This window comes from Schistocerca nitens, chromosome 4, assembly GCF_023898315.1.
Source record: "Schistocerca nitens isolate TAMUIC-IGC-003100 chromosome 4, iqSchNite1.1, whole genome shotgun sequence".
NCBI classification, from domain to species: domain Eukaryota; kingdom Metazoa; phylum Arthropoda; class Insecta; order Orthoptera; family Acrididae; genus Schistocerca; species Schistocerca nitens.
In genome coordinates, this window is record NC_064617.1 from 222,509,183 (window position 1) to 222,530,022 (window position 20,840).

Sequence of the window (20,840 nt, forward strand, 5' to 3'; positions counted from 1 at the left end):
AGAGATCACAGTACAGTTGACATTCTCAAGCAGGTCATGTTTGTACAAATTCTATCTCTATGATATTTTATGGTTATATTTGTTACTGAGCAAAATGATACAGTGGTTAAAACACTGAACTCACATTTGAGAGCAGCAGACCACAACTTTTCTTTTGGAAAGGATGCATTAACTGTTCTTTAATGCGGTTGAAAGCTCTGAAATGGTACTAGCAAATTAACACATATCACAATGGTCATGGACATAATTGTAGCTCATAAAAGAAATGAGAAACAGAAAACACCAGAGCATTACAGATCACTGATAAAACAAGTTCCATAAGTGACAAATGTATACCAAGATGTTAATCGTATGATTTTAACCAGTGTATATTTCATAGTATTCCTGTTGAGTCTGCATCTGTATCATACAGTCATCTTAACACAATATTTCAGCAGCCATCTGACTGCCCTTGTTAAGTGAGAACACTGTTAAATCTCATCAGAACTGATTCCTACAATGAAACTTGGCCCTTTTATACAACACAGGGAACCAGCAGTGCCTGTGCAAGAAATTGTTGCTGCTGCCCTCCTTGACAACTCCTTCTATTCCGTAGAAGAATTTCTATTACTATAATGGGTACAAGGTAATGGGTAGGAATTACTAACTGACAACTGTGTATCTTTTGTCTTTTTTTAATATAAACATTACAAGAAAAAAATTAGTGCACACATTTAGAGGCTCCCAATTCACTCAGGATTCATTGTTGAAACAGTAAATATTGAGTACATGAAGTGATTACATATGCAGCTCAATAGCACAAGCAGTTCTGATGTACCACTTATTGACCTATGCTGAAATAACCATATTAGTACGTGGTGTAGCATCCGCTTTGACAAAACACAGTATATACAGTTCCACACAGTAAATGGAAAGACACCACTAATAAATATTGACTTCGATCAGAAATCGGTAGCTAAGGTAGAATATTCAAAATTCAGGTTAATAAAAGGTGTTTATACAAGATATTACATTACACAAAATATTACATGACACGTGGAATGTTTCCCTCTATTATATTCCACGTAGGTCCCTTCCCTACAGCCTAGGTCTTCGTGGCAAACGAATCTGCTCCAGTCCGGAATCCCTGAAGCATTACACCAACAACCTGACAACAGTTTTCGCATCCCACAACTACCCTCCCGACCTGGTACAGAAGCAAATAACCAGAGCCACTTCCTCATTCTCTCAAACCCAGAACCTCCCACAGAAGAACCACAAAAGTGCCCCACTTGTGACAGGATACTTTCCGGGACTGGATCAGATTCTGAATGTGGCTCTCCAGCAGGGATACGACTTCCTCAAATCCTGCCCCGAAATGAGATCCATCCTTCATGAAATCCTCCCCACTCCGCCAAGAGTGTCTTTCCGCCGTCCACCTAACCTTCGTAACCTCTTAGTTCATCCCTATGAAATCCCCAAACCACCTTCCCTACCCTCAGGCTCCTACCCTTGTAACCGCCCAGGTGTAAAACCTGTCCCATGCACCCTCCCACCACCACCTACTCCAGTCCTGTAACCCGGAAGGTGTACACGATCAAAGGCAGAGCCACGTGTGAAAGCACCCACGTGATTTACCAACTGACCTGCCTACACTGTGACGCATTCTATGTGGGAATGACCAGCAACAAACTGTCCATTCGCATGAATGGGCACAGGCAGACAGTGTTTGTTGGTAATGAGGATCACCCTGTGGCTAAACATGCCTTGGTGCACGGCCAGCACATCTTGGCACAGTGTTACACCGTCCGGGTTATCTGGATACTTCCCACTAACACCAACCTATCCGAACTCCGGAGATGGGAACTTGCTCTTCAACATATCCTCTCTTCCCGTTATCCACCAGGCCTCAATCTCCACTAATTTCAAGTTGCCGCCACTCATACCACACCTCTCATTCAACAACATCTTTGCCTCTGCACTTCTGCCTCGACTGACATCTCTGCCCAAACTCTTTGTCTTTAAATATGTCTGCTTGTGTCTGTATATGTGTGGATGGATATGTGTGTGTGTGCGAATGTATACCCGTCCTTTTTTCCCCCTAAGGTAAGTCTTTCCGCTCCCGGGATTGGAATGACTCCTTACCCTCTCCCTTAAAATCCACATCCTTTTGTCTTTCCCTCTCCATCCCTCTTTCCTGATGAGGCAACAGTTTGTTGCGAAAGCTAGAATTTTGTGTGTATGTTTGTGTTTGTTTGTGTGTCTGTCGACCTGCCAGCACTTTCATTTGGTAAGTCACATCATCTTTATTTTAATATATATATATATATATATATATATATATATATATATATATATATATATATATATATATATATATATATATATATAGAGAGAGAGAGAGAGAGAGAGAGAGAGAGAGAGAGAGAGAGAGAGATTCCACGTAGGAAAAATATATCTAAAAACATATCTAAAGACAAAGATGATGTGACTTACCAAATGAAAGTGCTGGCAGGTCGACAGACACACAAACAAACACAAACATACACACAAAATTCAAGCTTTCGCAACAGACTGTTGCCTCATCAGGAAATAGGGAAGGAGAGGTAAAGACGAAAGGATGTGGGTTTTTAGGGAGAGGGTAAGGAGGCATTCCAATCCCGGGAGCGGAAAGAGTTACCTTAGGGGGAAAAAAGGACAGGTATACACTCGCACACACACACATATCCATCCACACAAATACAGACACAAGCAGACATATTTAAAGACAAAGAGACATCTTTGTTTTTAAGGGAAACATTCCACGTGGGAAAAATATATCTAAAAACAAAGATGTGTGACTTACCGAACGAAAGCGCTGGCAGGTCGATAGACACACAAACAAACACAAACACACACACACAAAACTCAAGCTTTCGCAACAAACTGTTGCCTCATCAGGAAAGAGGGAAGGAGAGGGAAAGACGAAAGGATGTGGGTTTTAAGGGAGAGGGTAAGGAGTCATTCCAATCCCGGGAGCGGAAAGACTTACCTTAGGGGGAAAAAAGGACAGGTATACACTCGCACACACACACATATCCATCCACACATATACAGACACAAGCAGACATTTAAAGTTTGGGCAGAGATGTCAGTCGAGGCGGAAGTGAAGAGGCAAAGATGATGTTGAATGACAGGTGAGGTATGAGTGGCGGCAACTTGAAATTAGCGGAGATTGAGGCCTGGTGGGTAACGGGAAGAGAGGATATATTGAAGAGCAAGTTCCCATCTCCGGAGTTTGGATAGGTTGGTGTTGGTGGGAAGTATCCAGATAACCCGGACGGTGTAACACTGTGCCAAGATGTGCTGACCGTGCACCAAGGCATGTTTAGCCACAGGGTGATCCTCATTACCAACAAACACTGTCTGCCTGTGTCCATTCATGCGAATGGACAGTTTGTTGCTGGTCATTCCCACATAGAATGCATCACAGTGTAGGCAGGTCAGTTGGTAAATCACGTGGGTGCTTTCACATGTGGCTCTGCCTTTGATCGTGTACACCTTCCGGGTTACAGGACTGGAGTAGGTGGTGGTGGGAGGGTGCATGGGACAGGTTTTACACCGGGGGCGGTTACAAGGATAGGAGCCAGATGGTAGGGAAGGTGGTTTGGGGATTTCATAGGGATGAACTAACAGGTTATGAAGGTTAGGTGGACGGCGGAAAGACACTCTTGGTGGAGTGGGGAGGATTTCATGAAGGATGGATCTCATTTCAGGGCAGGATTTGAGGAATTCGTATCCCTGCTGGAGAGCCACATTCAGAGTCGGGTCCAGTCCCGGAAAGTATCCTGTCACAGGTGGGGCACTTTTGTGGTTCTTCTGTGGGGGATTCTGGGTTCGAGGGGATGAGGAAGTGGCTTTGGTTATTTGCTTCTGTACCAGGTCGGGAGGGTAGTTGCGAGATGCGAAAGCTGTTGTCAGGTTGTTGGTGTAATGGTTCAGGGATTCCGGACTGGAGCAGATTCATTTGCCACGAAGACCTAGGCTGTAGGGAAGGGACCGTTTGATGTGGAATGGGTGGCAGCTGTCATAATGCAGGTACTGTTGCTTGTTGGTGGGTTTGATGTGGACGGACGTGTGAAGCTGGCCATGGGACAGGTGGAGGTCAACGTCAAGGAAAGTGTCATGGGATTTGGAGTAGGACCAGGTGAATCTAATGGAACCAAAGGAGTTGAGGTTGGAGAGGAAATTCTGAAGTTCTTCTTCACTGTGGGTCCAGATCATGAAGATGTCATCAATAAATCTGTACCAAACGTTTGGTTGGCAGGCCTGGGTAACCAAGAAGGCTTCCTCTAAGCGACCCATGAATAGGTTGGCGTACGAGGGGGCCATCCTGGTACCCATGGCTGTTCCCTTTAATTGTTGGTATGTCTGGCCTTCAAAAGTGAAGAAGTTGTGGGTCAGGATGAAGCTGGCTAAGGTGATGAGGAAAGAGGTTTTAGGTAGGGTGGCAGGTGATCGGCGTGAAAGGAAGTGCTCCATCGCAGCGAGGCCCTGGACGTGCGGAATATTTGTGTATAAGGAAGTGGCATCAATGGTTACAAGGATGGTTTCTGGGGGTAACAGATTGGGTAAGGATTCCAGGCGTTCGAGAAAGTGGTTGGTGTCTTTGATGAAGGATGGGAGACTGCATGTACTGGGTTGAAGGTGTTGATCTACGTAGGCAGAGATCCGTTCTGTGGGGGCTTGGTAACCAGCTACAATGGGGCGGCCGGGATGATTGGGTTTGTGGATTTTAGGAAGGAGGTAGAAGGTAGGGGTGCGGGGTGTCGGTGGGGTCAGGAGGTTGATGGAGTCAGGTGAAAGGTTTTGTAGGGGGCCTAAGGTTCTGATGATTCCTTGAAGCTCCGCCTGGACATCGGGAATGGGGTTACCTTGGCAAACTTTGTATGTGGTGTTGTCTGAAAGCTGACACAGACCCTCAGCCACATACTCCCGACGATCAAGTACCACGGTCGTGGAACCCTTGTCCGCCAGAAGAATGACGATGGATCGGTCAGCCTTCAGATCACGGATAGCCTGGGCTTCAGCAGTGGTGATGTTGGGAGTAGGATCAAGGTTTTTTAAGAAGGATTGAGATGCAAGGCTGGAAGTCAGAAATTCTTGGAAGGTTTGGAGAGGGTGATTTTGAGGAAGAGGAGGTGGGTCCCGCTGCGACGGAGGACGGAACTGTTCCAGGCAGGGTTTAATTTCGATGGTGTCTTGGGGAGTTGGATCATTAGGAGTAGGATTAGGATCATTTTTCTTCGTGGCAAAGTGATATTTCCAGCAGAGAGTATGAGTGTAGGACAGTAAATCTTTGACGAGGGCTGTTTGGTTGAATCTGGGAGTGGGGCTGAAGGTGAGGCCTTTGGATAGGACAGAGGTTTCGGATTGGGAGAGAGGTTTGGAGGAAAGGTTAACTACTGAATTAGGGTGTTGTGGTTCCAGGTTGTGTTGATTGGAATTTTGAGGTTTTGGAGGGAGTGGAGCTGGAAGTGGGAGATTGAGTAGATGGGAGAGACTGGGTTGGTGTGCAATGAGAGGTGAATTTTGTGTGTGTGTTTGTGTTTGTTTGTGTGTCTATCGACCTGCCAGCGCTTTCGTTCGGTAAGTCACATCCTCTTTGTTTTTATATATATATATATATATATATATACAAAGGGTGAACGTTGTGTGTGACTATTTACTTGCAATATGCATCTGTTTCCCTTTTAGGAACAATATTTTCCTTCCAGTTGGTATGCTCAAAACCCATGACCTCCTTTTGTTTAATCATATTTCTCTTCTACAATTGAGGGCATCATTTCTTCCTTCTAAATTCATGTAAGTTTGCCATCGTATCTCAAGTTCTTTCATGCATTGTAGGGGGCTGTTCTTTAAGTAAAATGTGGCATCCTCATGTACCTGGTATTAAAAATCATTGCTCTTTCACTCAGCAGGCAGAGCTACATACTCCACAGCAAGTCGTCATTTCTACCAGCTTTCATCACAAGGGTGTTCACTTTGCTGTTATAGAGTAGCAATGACAATTTCTCACTCAGGCACTGTTGGTTCCCTTTGACTTATGAAAGAGCCTCCATTCACGTTAGGCATCAACTCTTGTGAGGTTTAACAAACAGCATTCTCACTTGAAGATGGAAGCCAATGGACTGCTGAAATATCGTGTAAAGATGATTGAATGATCTGGCTGCAGATCTGACAAGAATATTATTAGTTAATATGTCAGGAAAATTTACCTAGTCACATTATATATCTTCTGTTGTTTGCTTCAATTTCCTTCATAATTTACTTTGAAGAAAATGTCATATGTCTTATATCATAGCACCTACATTTATTGACAGGGCTATTAAGATTGGTGATAAGGAAGTTGAATACAATAGCAAATTTCGGCTTCTCTTGCATACAAAGCTAGCAAACCCACACTATAAACCAGAGATGCAAGCACAAACAACCCTCATTAACTTTACAGTCACAAGGGATGGCTTGGAAGATCAGTTGCTAGCAGAAGTTGTGAAAGCTGAACGGCCGGATCTAGAGGAACTAAAAGTAAGTAAACTATTTACTAAAACAGTATTGAAATGCTAGTCACTACTTTACAGATCTCGGATTATAAATGAGAATTTGTTAACTGCACTCATCAGTAAGTTTTTTTGTTTTATACATTAAACCAACTTTCTAAGTTTATAAATCTCTAACTCCAGAGATAGATGATATGGTGTAATTACTGTATTCTTTTTATTATTCCTTTCAGTAGTCTTTTATGTTAAAGAGGCCACATGTTATAATTGGTGAAGATCTGCAAACATTCTTAATTAAATATCAGAGAAGCAGAATTAACTCTATAAACAGTGAAAGAGGTCAAAGGACACATTTAATCCTTCATTTCTGTAATAACGAATCGAGTTTTTAACATCTCTCCGCCAAACACTTTGACTGTCCCTCATTTATTATACGGTTGACAATATTGTACACCAACTTACTGAATTTTAAAGTTTTCATGAAGAATACCTAGAATAGCAGGACACGTCAATTATTCCTGACATGGCTCCTTTTTAGAATATAGCTGTCATCATAATTACAAAGGTAGATATGTTGCATTTTGTTTTGGTCAACAAACACTGCTTCAAATGATGATAATATGCATTGTCAGAAAGGTTTCCACACTGGATATTGGGCCGCAATTTACAAGGAAAAATTTCAATGATTTTCTAGTGTGGGAAAGAGTAAGGCATGTAGCTATTTCAAAATATCACCCTCAGGAGATGAAAGACATAGGATGTCTGTGTAGAATATACTTTTGTGAAAAACATACAACATATGCTCAGGTGATTCCTAAGTTCCAAATTATTTTGAATCAACTTCCACATACGTCAACAGTTTTATAACCAGTAGAAATTATGAATAAAACTGTCATTGGTGAACCAGTATTAAAGTTATTTTTAAGTGGCCACCTTCAACAGAAATTAAAGCTGAAGAATTACACAGTATGGCGAAGGAAAATTGGCAAAAGATAAGTGCAAAGTAGAATATGGAAATACAGTAAAAAAGCAATAATTACACCAGTATTCCAGGTTTGAGAACTTAATATTAAAACTTCCTGAAAGATTAAAACTGTGTGTCAGACCAAGACTCAAATTGTGACCTTTGCCTTTCGTAGGCAAGTGCTCTACCATCTGAGCAACCTAAGCTCGACTCACAACCCATCCGCACAGCTTCAATTCTGCCAGTACCTCTTCTCCCAAACTTCAGAAAAGCTCTTCTGCAACCTTGCAGAACTAGCACTCATGGAAGAAAGGATAATATGGAGACATGGCTTAGCCACAGCCTAGGGAATGTTTCCAGAATGAAAATTCTGGTGACTTAATATTAGTTAAGGGTTTCCTAGTCCTGATTTGAAAAGGGAAACAAGCAATTTTTTCCACACTATGGGGGACCTATCAGGGTGCTGGGCTTACCTGATCCAAAAGCAGTATTCTTTGTAGACCTGCAGACCAATCAAGAAAAGGGATTATGCATTATGACATGTTAAAGAAATTCAAAATCCCAGGAGAATTTGCACCCTATGAAAATTCAGTGGAGGTAACGTCTGCCAGTAGTCTCAGGTAATTGCTTCATTACTTTCTTTTTTGTTTTCCATCAAGCAACTACTTCCTCTTCAATTATCCCATTATTTAAACCAAAATATCATCCACTATCCTATCCTAGTTTTTGTGGTAGGGCGACACTTAGATTTTGTGGAGACATACCAGTGTTCCTTGGCAGGTAAAATAAACAGGCACATTAATATATATCTGATAAGAGAGTGCTAACGAATAAGCAAGTTAAATGAATGAAATTAAAAGGCTGTAGTTATTAATACATTACATTAAGAGAAGTAAAACTGAAGGATTGGTGAGCTGTTAAGTAGATTTTGTTATCATATATATACACATAAAAAAAAGCTTTGCATCACCTCAGTTACAAGAGTTCCAGAACCTGTACAGAAACTTGGAATAGAGATCAACATAAACATCATTTCCGCTATTTTTATTTCTCATGAAAACCACACATAGCATGTTGTGCCACCATACAGTGAGACCTTCAGAGGTGGTGGTCCAGACTGCTGTACACACCAATACCCTAATACCCAGTTGCACTTCTTCTTGCATTGATGTATGCCTGTATTCATTGTGGCATACTATCCACAAGTTCATCAAGGCACTGTTGGTCCAGATTGTCACATTCCTCAACGGTGATTTGGCATAGATCCCTCAGAGTGGATGTTGGGTCACATCATCCATAAACAGCCCTTTTCAATCTCTACCAGGCATGTTCATTACGGTTCATGTCTGTAGAGCATGCTGGCCATAGTCGAGTGATGTCGTTAATCAGAAGGAAGTCATTCACAAAATGTGCATGATGGGGGCAGGAATTGTCATCCATGAAGACAAATGTTGCACCAATATTCTGCCGATATCATTGCACTATCGGTCGGAGGATGGCATTCACTTATTATACAGCTGTTATGGTACCTTCCATGACCACGATCAGCGTAAGTCAGTGACACATAATGCCACACAAAAACAACAGGGATTCTCCAACTTGCTGCGCTTGCTGGACAATGTGTCTAAGGTGTTCAGCCTGACTAGGTTGCCTCCAAACCTGTCTCCGACGATTGTCTGGTTGAAGGTATATGCGACACTCATTGGTGAAGAGAATGTTATGCCAATCCTGAGCGATCCATTTGGCATGTTGAGCAAGACATGCTGAGCAAGGCATGTAATCGACAGTTCCTGTCTCTCTGCATCTCCTCCATGTCTGAACAGCATCATTTTGATTCACTCCGAGACACATGGATACCTCTCTTGTTGAGAGCCCTTCCTGGCACAAAGTAACAATGCAGATGTGATCAAACCACGGTATTGACCGTCTAGGCATGGTTGAACTGCAGACAACATGAATTGTGTACCTCCTTTCTGGTGGAATGACTGGAAGTGATTGGCTGTCGGACCCCCTGTGTCTAACAGGCGCTGCTCATGCATGGTTAATTTACATCTTTGGGCATGTTCAGTGACATCTCTGAACAGTCAAAGGGACTGTGTCTGTGATACAATATCCACAGGCAACATCTGTCTTCAGGAGTTCTGGGAACCAGGGTGATGCAAAAGTTTTTTTGATGTGTGTATATTGTAAACATTAAGGGCAAACTGAAACTTATGCTCAACACAGCTGTAGATTCTAACTCTTAATATATCCCGTGAGAATCTGTATAAAGAAATCAAGAAAAAAATACACTTCATGCAAATAAACAGTATTGCATTTTTTATGTGTGTGAACTATGGCCATTTTAGTAATAAAGAATAATGATAAACATTATAATCTAGTAGCAATGAAGAGACCCTCAGAGACAGTCATTGACAACAAGTATCTATTAGAATATGAAGACTTCTTGAAGAAGTGTGCATCAGTGTTATTAGTAACAAATGGTAATATGAATATAGGAAATAAAATATTTGTAAGCTATTGCATTAGAAGAAGTAAAGATGAAAACGTATGAAAGAAGGAGTCATATGTTTGGAGTAACCGGGTAGAGTCAATATGCTATGGAGAAACTTTGTCACTGAGATGCAGAAAGATAAGGGTTAGAGGCTGTGCATGCTGTTAAAGATTTAAGACGGGGCACACACAATTTTATGTGTGCATTGGAGAGGAGAAGGGTAGTTGAACACAGGAAATGGACGCTCTAATCCATGGTTAGGTGAATCCATAGATGTAATGACCTGAACTGTTTTTTGTATAGACGGATTAATAAAGCAATGCTCACAATGAAAAGATAACAATGCATTCATACAGTATCTTCTTGTAAGAGAAAGTGTAAGTGCAGTTCTTACAGAGGTGGGAAGCTGTACAGTGACTGTTTGTCACATTGTTAAAGTGGTCATACGTACATGGGCAGTGATGATTCTTTGAATTTATGTTTCTGCACGTGTTTGACTTACCACAGACTTGAAATTTGAAATTGTGGAGAATGGTGTAGATCGAAATGCCAGGATGTAACTCCCTATGGTAAAATGAACTTCAATATTTTCTATCTCAATAAATTTCAGTGATGATTCCTTGAATTCACATTTCTGCACTTGTTTCACTTACTGCAGACTTGAGATTTGAAGTTGTGGAGAATGGTGTAGATCGAAATGTCTGGATGTAACTCCCTATGGTAAAATGAACTTAAATATTTTCTATCTCAATAAATTTGAGAAAATCATGCTATTGTAATCAATGAATTGAAAGCAAAGTAAATGCAATTACCTTTGAGTAAGAGTATTCCAATAATGATGTAGCCTGAACAAACAAGGCAAATATCTCTTATATTTTTAGCTACAAAAATGAAATAATAAGTATAAACTAACTGGATGATGTACCAGGGAGCTCCAGTACAAATAGAGCAATAAAATGCACAATTGGAAAGTCATTTACTAGATTACAGCATGCAATGAATAACTGTTGAATAGGCATAAACTGTTGAATAGATGTAAACCAATATGTTGAATGAAGTATGTTAAATGTGAAATGAGGCTATTAAAGAGACTCTCTATCTTTCATCCAAAAAAGCTGAATTATGTAACAGATATTTTTTTCTAAAATGAAAATGCAAAGGGGAGAGTTAAGCTCTCATAAATTCCAGTAACTGAATGAAAGTTAAAACTATTGTTATTTGTTGACATTTTTCAGAGTTATGTGATGTTTGTGATTAGTCAAGTAAGATGGGTTTCATGACATATTTCATCTCAGTGGGGGAATCTGTAGTATGACATGTTGATTCTGCAGAAAAATATGTCCACTTCTAACCACTCAGGCCAACAAAAGCTGTCCATTTCTAACCACTCAGGCCAACAAAAGCTGTTTGTGGAAACCAGAAATGTCGTTTAGGTAGTGGAACAATCATAGTGCATGCCTTGCTTTGCATATGTGTAGACTGTGTGCAAAAGACACCAGCTCAGAACATCGACAAGGCATGATGAGTGAGTGTCTCTAAGCACTTTGCAGGGATTTTCATTGTGTAATATCATATCAGTACTTGAATACATGTTGTGATCTGTTTTGAGGTACAGCTTAAGAGAGATTTGTTTACCCACAGATGTAAATGCAGTTGTACAGTGGAAAAATTGCATTTATACTACAGAAGAATTATCTCAAAAGTTACTTTGTTGTTTTAGTAGCTTGAATAGATCTGAGCTCTCTTCCAGCATCTGCCCCCATGGGACTTAAAGAAGTTTGTTGTCAAGAGGTCACAACACTTTCTAGAAGCACTGCATAGCAGGTCCACCAGGGTAAATAACTTTAAGAACAGTGACCACAAGATATTTATAGGGTAAAAGTTGGCACATATATTAACATGGTGACAGATTGTGCTTGGATTGGAACACATCACACCAAAACCCTCGTTTGTTTCATTCCTAAACCAAGTTCAGCTTTAAAGAGAGTACTCTGCTGTACTGACCCCTTATCTAGCTGGCATTTATTGTGAATGTCTCGCCCAGCACTAAGGCCCAAGTGGCTGGAAGAAAGCTCAGGTAACTTCTGTATATAAGAATGGTAACAGAAGGGACTCATAAAATTACAGAGCAATATGCTTATCATCAGTTTGCTGCAGAATTATTGACCATATTCTCAGTTCAAATATAAATTACCTTGACATGGTGGGGCATGTGTCCACAAATCAGCATGGTTTTAGAAAGCATTAGTTGTGCTAAACTCAGCTTGCTCTCACATGGTAACTGGTGAAATATAGATGAAGGGCAACAGGCAGATTCTGTATTGCTACATTTCTGGAAGGTGTTTGACACTGTGCTCCACTGCAGACTGTTAACCAACCTATGAGCATATGGAAATATGTTCTCAGATCTGTGAGTGGCTTGATGACTTCTTAAGTAACAGAACCAAGTACAGTGTCCTCGGTGGCAAATGTTCATCAGAGACATGGGTATCATCAGGAATGCCCCAAAGAAGTGATAGGACTACTGTTATTCTCTAAATTCATAAATTATCTGGCAGGTTGGATGAGCAGCAGTCTGCCAATGTTTACTGATGATGCTGTGGAACAGGAAGTCATCATTGCTGAGTGACTGTAGGAGGATGCAAGATGACTTTGACAAAATTTCTAGTTGGTATAATGAATAGCAGCTTGCTCTAAATGTAGAAAAATGTAAGTCAAAGCCGATGAGTAGGAAAAGCATTTCCATAATGTTAGCATACAGCATGAATAGTGCACTGCTTGGTACAATTATTTCAACTAAATACGTGGGTGTAATGTTGCAAAGCAATATGAAATGGAATGAGCACATGAGGACAGTAGAAGGGAACATGAATGACCTACTTTGGTTTATAGAGAAAATTTCAGGAAAGTATGGTTCATCTATAAATGAGACCACATATAGTACACTAGTGTGACCCATTCTTGAATACTGCTCAAGTGTTTGTGATCACCACCAGGCTGAATTAAAGGAAGATATCAAAGCAATTCAGTGGCAGTGAGAACACTTGGAGTGAAGATGACATTCCTATCACAAAACACTGTTGAGGAAATGTAGAGAGCTGGCATTTGAAGCCTGACAGAAGAACAATTTTATTGCCACCTTTGTGATTTTTGTGCAAGGACCAGAATGATAAGTTATGACAATTAGAGCTTGTGTGCTGCGATATAGACAATTGTTTTTCCCCTGGAAAAGTTCTCCTAGGTGGTGCAGGTAGATGTAGCACAGGAATTACTGAATTTAAGATATTATGAACAGTTATAATATAGAACAGCAATAAAAGCTGGAGATGTGTAAAAGGAATTGCAGATAACAGCAGAAAAGAGGAGAAAATGCAAAACGTTCTTATGTCAAATTTGGATGTATTGGAAAGAGTGCTGCCACAGAATCAGTAGCACACAAAATATGTGCTAACGTGTGCTGCTGCATGAGATGAGGTATAATTATCTGGTAGGAAAGTAATTGTACAAAGGATTAAAAGTAAATAAACAAATATGCACAGTTCAGAATTAAAATACAGAGCACCCAAACACGGGGACAAGTATGCAAGAAAATAGCACACATCCAAGTAACAATACAAGGCAAGAAGATTTAGCAACATATGCCACAAAACACAGAAGTTAATTGTGCAATGAAAAGTGGTTGAAAGCCATGAAATGAGACTAACAAAAATTAAGACAGATGTAGCTAAGTGAACATTTTAAAAATTGACAAATTAGTCATAATAGGATTGACTTTTACTTATCTGCTGATCATTGAGAAGCCATTCTTTAATGTTATGCGAGTGTTTAACCATTTCCATTTCTTCAAGGAGCGTTAACTTTTTGCCTTTCTGAGTGTAGTGTAAGGCTCACAGTTTGTCAAGTGTTGGCGACTTATGCCCACTAATCTTAAAATGCTCAGTGAAGGCAGAGGGCCATTTGGCCTGACCTTTCTTTGTTTGCAAATGCTTGTAAAACCTACTTCTCAAGTTTGTACCAGTTTGTCCTGTGTAAGTCATTTGACAATCATTACATTTATAGACACCAGAACTAGCATATTTATCCTTTAGGGTCTGCTAACTATGAATTTAACTGTACTGGGTTCAGTCTTCAAAGCAATTTGTGCTGTTATTTAAGATTTTCATTTGAAGGGTTGGTCTGCCTCAAATTTCCAGACAGAATTGGACGAAGTTCTCACAGACTCTGAGATGCTAGAATTGGCATTCGTGTGTGTGTGTGTGTGTGTGTGTGTGTGTGTGTGTGTGTGTGTGTGCACGCGCATATTGTGCATGTGTGTATCTCTCTTTACTAATGAAAGCTGTGGCCAAAAGCAATATGTGAGTGCCTTTTAATTCTGCCAGTATGCAAATTTACATGTCTTTTTTTTACCGAGAGTAGCTATCTATCTTTTCCTACTTTGTTGAATTTAAATGTGGTCAGACAAGCACCGAAGATTAATCACACACCAGCCATACAACTGAGGTCACCACAAAGGAAACCATTGAGAGAATCCATGATTCAGTAATCCAAGACCGCTGAATAAAACTTCATGAGATTGCTGAGACCATAGGCATCTCAACTGCAGTTGTATCATATCCTGTAATGAGAAATGGCTATGTAGAAGCTGTGTACGAAGTTGGTACCATGATTGCTCCCAGTCAACCAAAAGCACATCCAACACAACATTTCAACATGATGTCTGGCGATGTTTAATCACAATCTGCAAGAAATTTTGCACCATTTTGTGACGGATGATGAAACCTAGATCCATCATTATACGCCAGCGGCAAAACGACAGTCAAAACAATGGACAAAGGCTGGTGATCATGCACCAAAGAAGTCAAAGTCTGTTTTGTCATATGGTAAGGTGATGGCCACTGTTTTTTGGGATTCCCAAGGAATAAAGTCATAGATTTCTGGGAAACGGGCAGAACCATAACTTGATCCTATCAGGCTTATTTTTTGGATCATTTGAAACTTAGATTGACTGAAAAATATCAAGTTTGGCCCACAAAAAAGTGCTCTTTCACCAGGATAATGCACCATTCCACAAATCAGAGATAACAATGGTTAAAGTGCATGAATTGGGCTTTGAATTCACCAGACATAGCCCCAAATGACTTCTTCCTGTCCCTTAACTTGAAACTTTGGCGTGCTGGGAAGATTTTTCATAAATAGGGAAGTGATGGTTGCAGCCAATGAGTATTTTATAGAGTTTGTTACAACCTATATTTCCAAAGCTGAAGGATTGCTGGACCAATTGCATATCCCTCAAATGAGACTATTTTGAGAAGTAAGGTGAATTATTTACGAAACAAACATTTTTCTTCTATTTTACCAAACTTATCAAACATAATTGCTTTCCCAGTTGGCTGTGCCTCTGGTAGGGTAGAATATGTGGGGTGTAGTAAATGCCAGGTGCATGCATAATGCAGATTTTGCACCTGTATTCTCTGCAGGGATATGACCCGCACAGCAAGAGATCTGAAGTAGGAGTGGCATAAGGATGAGTCAGAATACTTTTTTTTATCTGGGGGGGGGGGGGGCAGTATATTACTTTGGAAGGTGTCTAAAGTAGGAAAAGGAAAAACATACTGGTTAAAGCTGATACTGGTATTTTTGTTCTGAATAACCAGTACTCTTAGGTATTTGTTTGGTATTGATTATAACAGTTTTTTTATTTGTTTCTAATAACAGGGTCGTTAAACCTGTATATCAGCTTTCCATTGCAGTAGTCCTAAAATTTTTGGTTTTTAAGCAAAACTTTTTTTAAGAAACAAGGTATTAAAGAAATTTCATTTACTTCGCAATAAAAAAAGGAAAAACTGAGTAGTGCTATTTTAATAACAATGCTGACAGAAACGAGCAACAAACACATGACATAAGAATCGGTACTACAGTGCTGAGACAATAATGTGCCTGTTGCCACATGGCATGTCCTATTAGATGCTACGCGTATACTTGAAGTGTACGAGACATACTTTCGCCTGGTCTGTGTGGCAGTTTCTCCTCATCATAACTGAACATCAGGTATATTGTAGGGTGGCACCATCTGTAGTCTGTAAGTATTGAATTACGTTGACATATTCTCGGAAACATTGGATATTTTAAAGTCTTTTAACAACGTTGCAAAGGAGATTTTCAGAAGTCAGTAATATCAGGAGGTCTTGTTATTACTCTAGCAACCATTCTTGAAAAAGTATTAAGAAAAATCTATTTGAAACACAGTGTAAACAAAATCCTATCTGAAAAGCTTCGAAATAGCCTTAAACATGAAAGTGCAAAAATATTACAGAACTCTTGCCTATAATATCCCCTGTTTTAAAAAATGTATGTGAACCGCCTCATTACCAGAAAAGCTTTTACAGAATTTAACCCAAGAGGTAAATAACTATTTGGACAAAATTGGCAAACATTCATCTTTATTTCAAAGAGAGGAAGTCAGAACATCTGAATCACATAATCAGGTAGTAGCCAAGAGTGGGCAAGTGGAGCCTGAAGGTTTGTTTCCGAATGAAATAGAGCTTGATTTTCAGCATCCTTTACTATTCAGAAGCCATTCCTTTTGTTTTTTGGGAGCAGTGTAAATGGTGTAAGCTAGGCTTGTCATTTCTAGCCCACATAGGATGTTATGTGGCTTCTGGAAGATTAGTTTGTCTTTCAGTGATATTGTTTGTTATGAGAGGAGTCAACTTACAGATCAACACATCATAGAATGAGTGTTTATTAACAGATTAAACAATAAATATTGGCCTATAGATTAATTCATTATGAAAATTTTAAGTATTGTCATGTAATTATCCCTTGCAAATGATATGTTCTGCATAGTATCTAAACAGTACAATTGTTTTCTTTTTTATGCCTTTTTATTTGTGTTAGCAAAAAATCAATTATGTTGAAATTCCTGTTAAAAAACAAATATATTTGACTGCAAAACATGATTTTCATTTGAAATAATTAAAGACAAAGAATGCTACAAATTTTACACAAAATCTTAATTTTTGTGTGCCATTTCAATGAAATGATAAAAGAGAAAGTAAATTATAGCAACAATAATAAATTGAAAACTGGACAGTTCATTTATTGTTTGTAATAAAAGTAAGAAGTAATTGATCTGCTGCCTGTGTCTACATAATGTGCCTTTATCAGCATGTAGCCCTTGGAAACAGACAACATGAGAAGGTCTTTACCAAGCTCAGTTTTCACCATTTTGGATTGACTATTTGTAATGTCCAAATACTGGTATGATGTTTATTTGCAACGTGATTTGTGAGTAGAGTATCAAAAAATTAGAATCATCAGGTGAATACTGGTGATTTTTTGTAGTATTCAACCCCTAATTACTTTTTCGGAAATGTATTGAATGGTGGATGGATCGATTTTTATTTTATTTGCCTATTTTATTTGATGTTTTGATTCTACTTGTCTTGAAACATATAATGCAAATGTCTGTTGGAGTCTTACAATAATTGAATTTTTATTTGATGTCTTACAGTTATTGCTGGAAATAACAGAAAAAAATCTGTAATTTCAGAAACCTGTTATATTGAAAATTTTTCACAAACAGGCAGGTTAAAAGGGAGATGAAAAAAAAATAGAGTAACCAAAAACCTAATGGTTCAGAGATAGCCACCATCCCTAGTCTGATGGGTTGTGAATAGGATGTTCTTCATTTATCAGGCATGATGATAGGCAGTTTAAACCCTGGCAAAGGATGTGGTTAAGACTCGTACATTCACTCTCTCCTCTCTTTCATCCTCTACTTCTCTTATATTGCCTACTCCCAAACTATTTCTCCACTCCATCACTTGCTCCACACAACTCTCCCTGCCTGCAACAGGGTAGCTCACTGGCACCACTTTCCTATCTCATCCTCTTACTGCCTCTCCCTATTTAGACTAAATTTGCATCATGATTTGACAGTCGATTTGCGACAGGAATTGTTTGTGTAAGTTTAATTCATGCTTGTTGTATGAATGCATTCTCTTTCAGGGCGCAACAATATAGAGAATGAAACATATAGTCTCTGACTTTATCCTGAAGTGTCATAATACAAATAATTTGCAGAAAGTAAGTTTCACTATCCAATTAAAAGAACGCAAAATTTTACAGAACACAATGTCAGGTTATAAAGGAGCTCATGTACATTGGACTGTGTTCTAACATGACAGTTATTGTGTACTAAGGAGATAATATGTTTTGTTTCCCCATAATGAAGAACTACGCTATCCAAAATGTTAATAAATTCTTAGCATCTTGTTCAGTAATATTTTAATGGTAACATCTCTTGCAAATTAAAAAAAGTGCAATAGGAGATGAAAATTAAATTGAATGAAGTGATGTTGGGACTTTAGGGTGAAAGGAAACTACTTCCCAGTCATAGTATGTGATGTTCCAACTGCTATATGGAGATGAACAATTGTGGATGAAAAAGGAGAAGAAAAATATAGCTAAGCTTGCCACAGCATTTGTTTTGAATTGTACAGCATTTCTCTTTGTGGAATGCTGATTTCAGTGCTCCAATATGCTCCAAAAAATTTATTGGCAGTATTGTTTTCTGTCCTAAACAACCATGCGCAGGTGATAGTGGTTTCTGAGTGGTAAGAAGCTGTCATTTTGTTTGTGGAGGCCCAAGAAGCACCAAGTTTCATTGACAGTCACAATGTGATTACAAAAACCATAACCCTCTGGACATTAGGCCTACCACTTTGAAGCATTTATATGCCAATTCTTTTACAGATTTGTATGTCCTTCTGTTAGCAAATGTGGGTTCTTGTAGGCACATAATTTGCAGAAGCTCAGTTTTTATGTAACTGTTTCTTGCAGTAGTGAACAGGAAATGTGTGAAAATGCACAAAGTTATCATGGTGAGTTATCACAGACATGAACACAGACACCCCCCCTCATTTTCTCTACTCATCCTGTGCATCTTGTTGGATCCTTTATTGAACTGTTTCTGTCATCTCCATGACACTGATGCACCCAGTATCTGTTCACCATACACTTTTCAGTGTAGCGATGAATGTCTGAACTGTGCATTAAAGAACTGGCTGTCTAAGTGTACTAAACACTCTGTGAGCATACAGATACTCTTGGACATTATTGCAAGCTATTCAAGCAGAGGAGCCCCTGTTATTTCTAACAGCTACACGTATTCTGATGAACTGTGATAGTCAGCACTTGTTCACATTTCTGTGAATGCAATATGTCTGACACATAAATTGCAAACATTTCTTACTTTCGTAATACCCCTCTCTGACTATGCATTAAGTTTGCTGTGTACTTAGTATTATAGTGTCAAATCATTGTTATTTGGTGGGTGTAAGTGACTATTATTTGCCTCTTCATATTTTCTGCAATATACAGAATGGAGTAGCAAATAATTAAAAGTGGGTTCAATCCTATGCATTGACAAAGAATAAGTGGCATCCATTTCCACCAATAGGCTTCGTACTTTACTTGCAGCCTCTAATTTCTTTACCATGGGAAGAGTCCATTTTTATCATTTTGAATATGTGTTGGACAATGTTGTCATGAAATAATTACTCTTTTATTTACAGGCTGACTTAACAAAACAACAGAATGACTTTAAAATAATGTTAAAACAGTTAGAAGATGACTTGTTGTCAAGGTTGTCTTCTGCTGGTGGTAACATATTGGGTGACACAGCACTTGTGGAAAATCTAGAGACAACAAAACGGACAGCAGCTGAAATTGAAAGAAAAGTTGCTGAGGCCCGAGTGACATCCGTTGAGATTGACCAGGCTCGGGAGCTATACAGACCAGCAGCAGCTCGAGCATCTCTCCTGTACTTCATTCTCAATGATCTGAATACTATCAACCCTATCTACCAGTTTTCTTTAAAGGTATGTACCCCTATACAGTTGATGTTTACAAAATACTGGTGGGGATTTCATTATAAAACAATAACTCTTCCCTATATTTATGGAACATATGTTATTCAAAGAGTATGTGTGTAGTGCACTTGTGGGATGTTTCTGGTCTGTAAGCATAAAGATCCCCCATGAACCACAAACCTGCTGGCAAGGGGTGGCTTGTTTGCCTCACTATTTAGACAGTAGTACCGTAGGTGCCACCACAATGGAGGGCCAGACAACTGTATGATTTCTCAACAGGGGTAGCAGTCTTTTTAGTAGCTGCAGGGGTAACACTCAGGATGATGACTGATCTGGTCTTGTAAAATTAGCCAACAGAGCCTTGCTGTGTTTGTAATGCAAATGGGGGAAAGCAAAACTGCAGCTGCTATTTTTGCTGAGGGCCTGCAGCTTTTCTATATGGTTGAATGATAATGGCATATTCTTGGGTAAACTATTCCAGAGGTATAATAGTCCACCATTTGGATCTCTTGGTGGGGACTATTCAGGAGTATTTTATCTTCAGGAAAAACAAAACTGGCATTCTACAGGTCAGAGCATGGAATGTTACATATCTAAATTGGGTAGGTAGATTAGGGAATTTAAAAAGGGAAATGGATAGGTTGATGTTAGATATAGTGGGAATTAGTTATGTGCCGTGGCATGATGAATAGTATTTCTGTTCAGGTGACTACAGGCTTATAAAGACTAAATCCAATATGGGTAATGCAAGGGTAGTTCAAATAATGAATAAGAAAATAATAATTCATTTAGGCTACTATAAACAGCACTGTGAACAAGGTATCAAAGCCAAGATAGACACAAAATCAACATCCACCACAGCAGTACAAGTTTATAAGCATTCCACATGTGATAAAGAGATTGAAAGAATGAAGAGATAAAAGAAATTATATAGTTAGTTAAGGGAGATAAAAATTTAATTGTGGAGGGGTCTGGACTTCAGTAGTAGA

General features: G+C 39.3%; 1 protein-coding gene across 1 annotated transcript in view; it reads left to right on the forward strand.

Annotated features, from left to right (window-relative positions):
- LOC126252221 (dynein beta chain, ciliary) overlaps positions 1-20,840 on the forward strand; it is a 769,797-nt gene that overhangs the window by 614,758 nt on the left and 134,199 nt on the right. The window contains exons 65-66 of the mRNA XM_049953092.1: positions 6,342-6,546; positions 19,555-19,860. Coding sequence (XP_049809049.1) covers positions 6,342-6,546; positions 19,555-19,860 — 511 coding nt within the window. The remainder of the gene's footprint in view (positions 1-6,341; positions 6,547-19,554; positions 19,861-20,840) is intronic.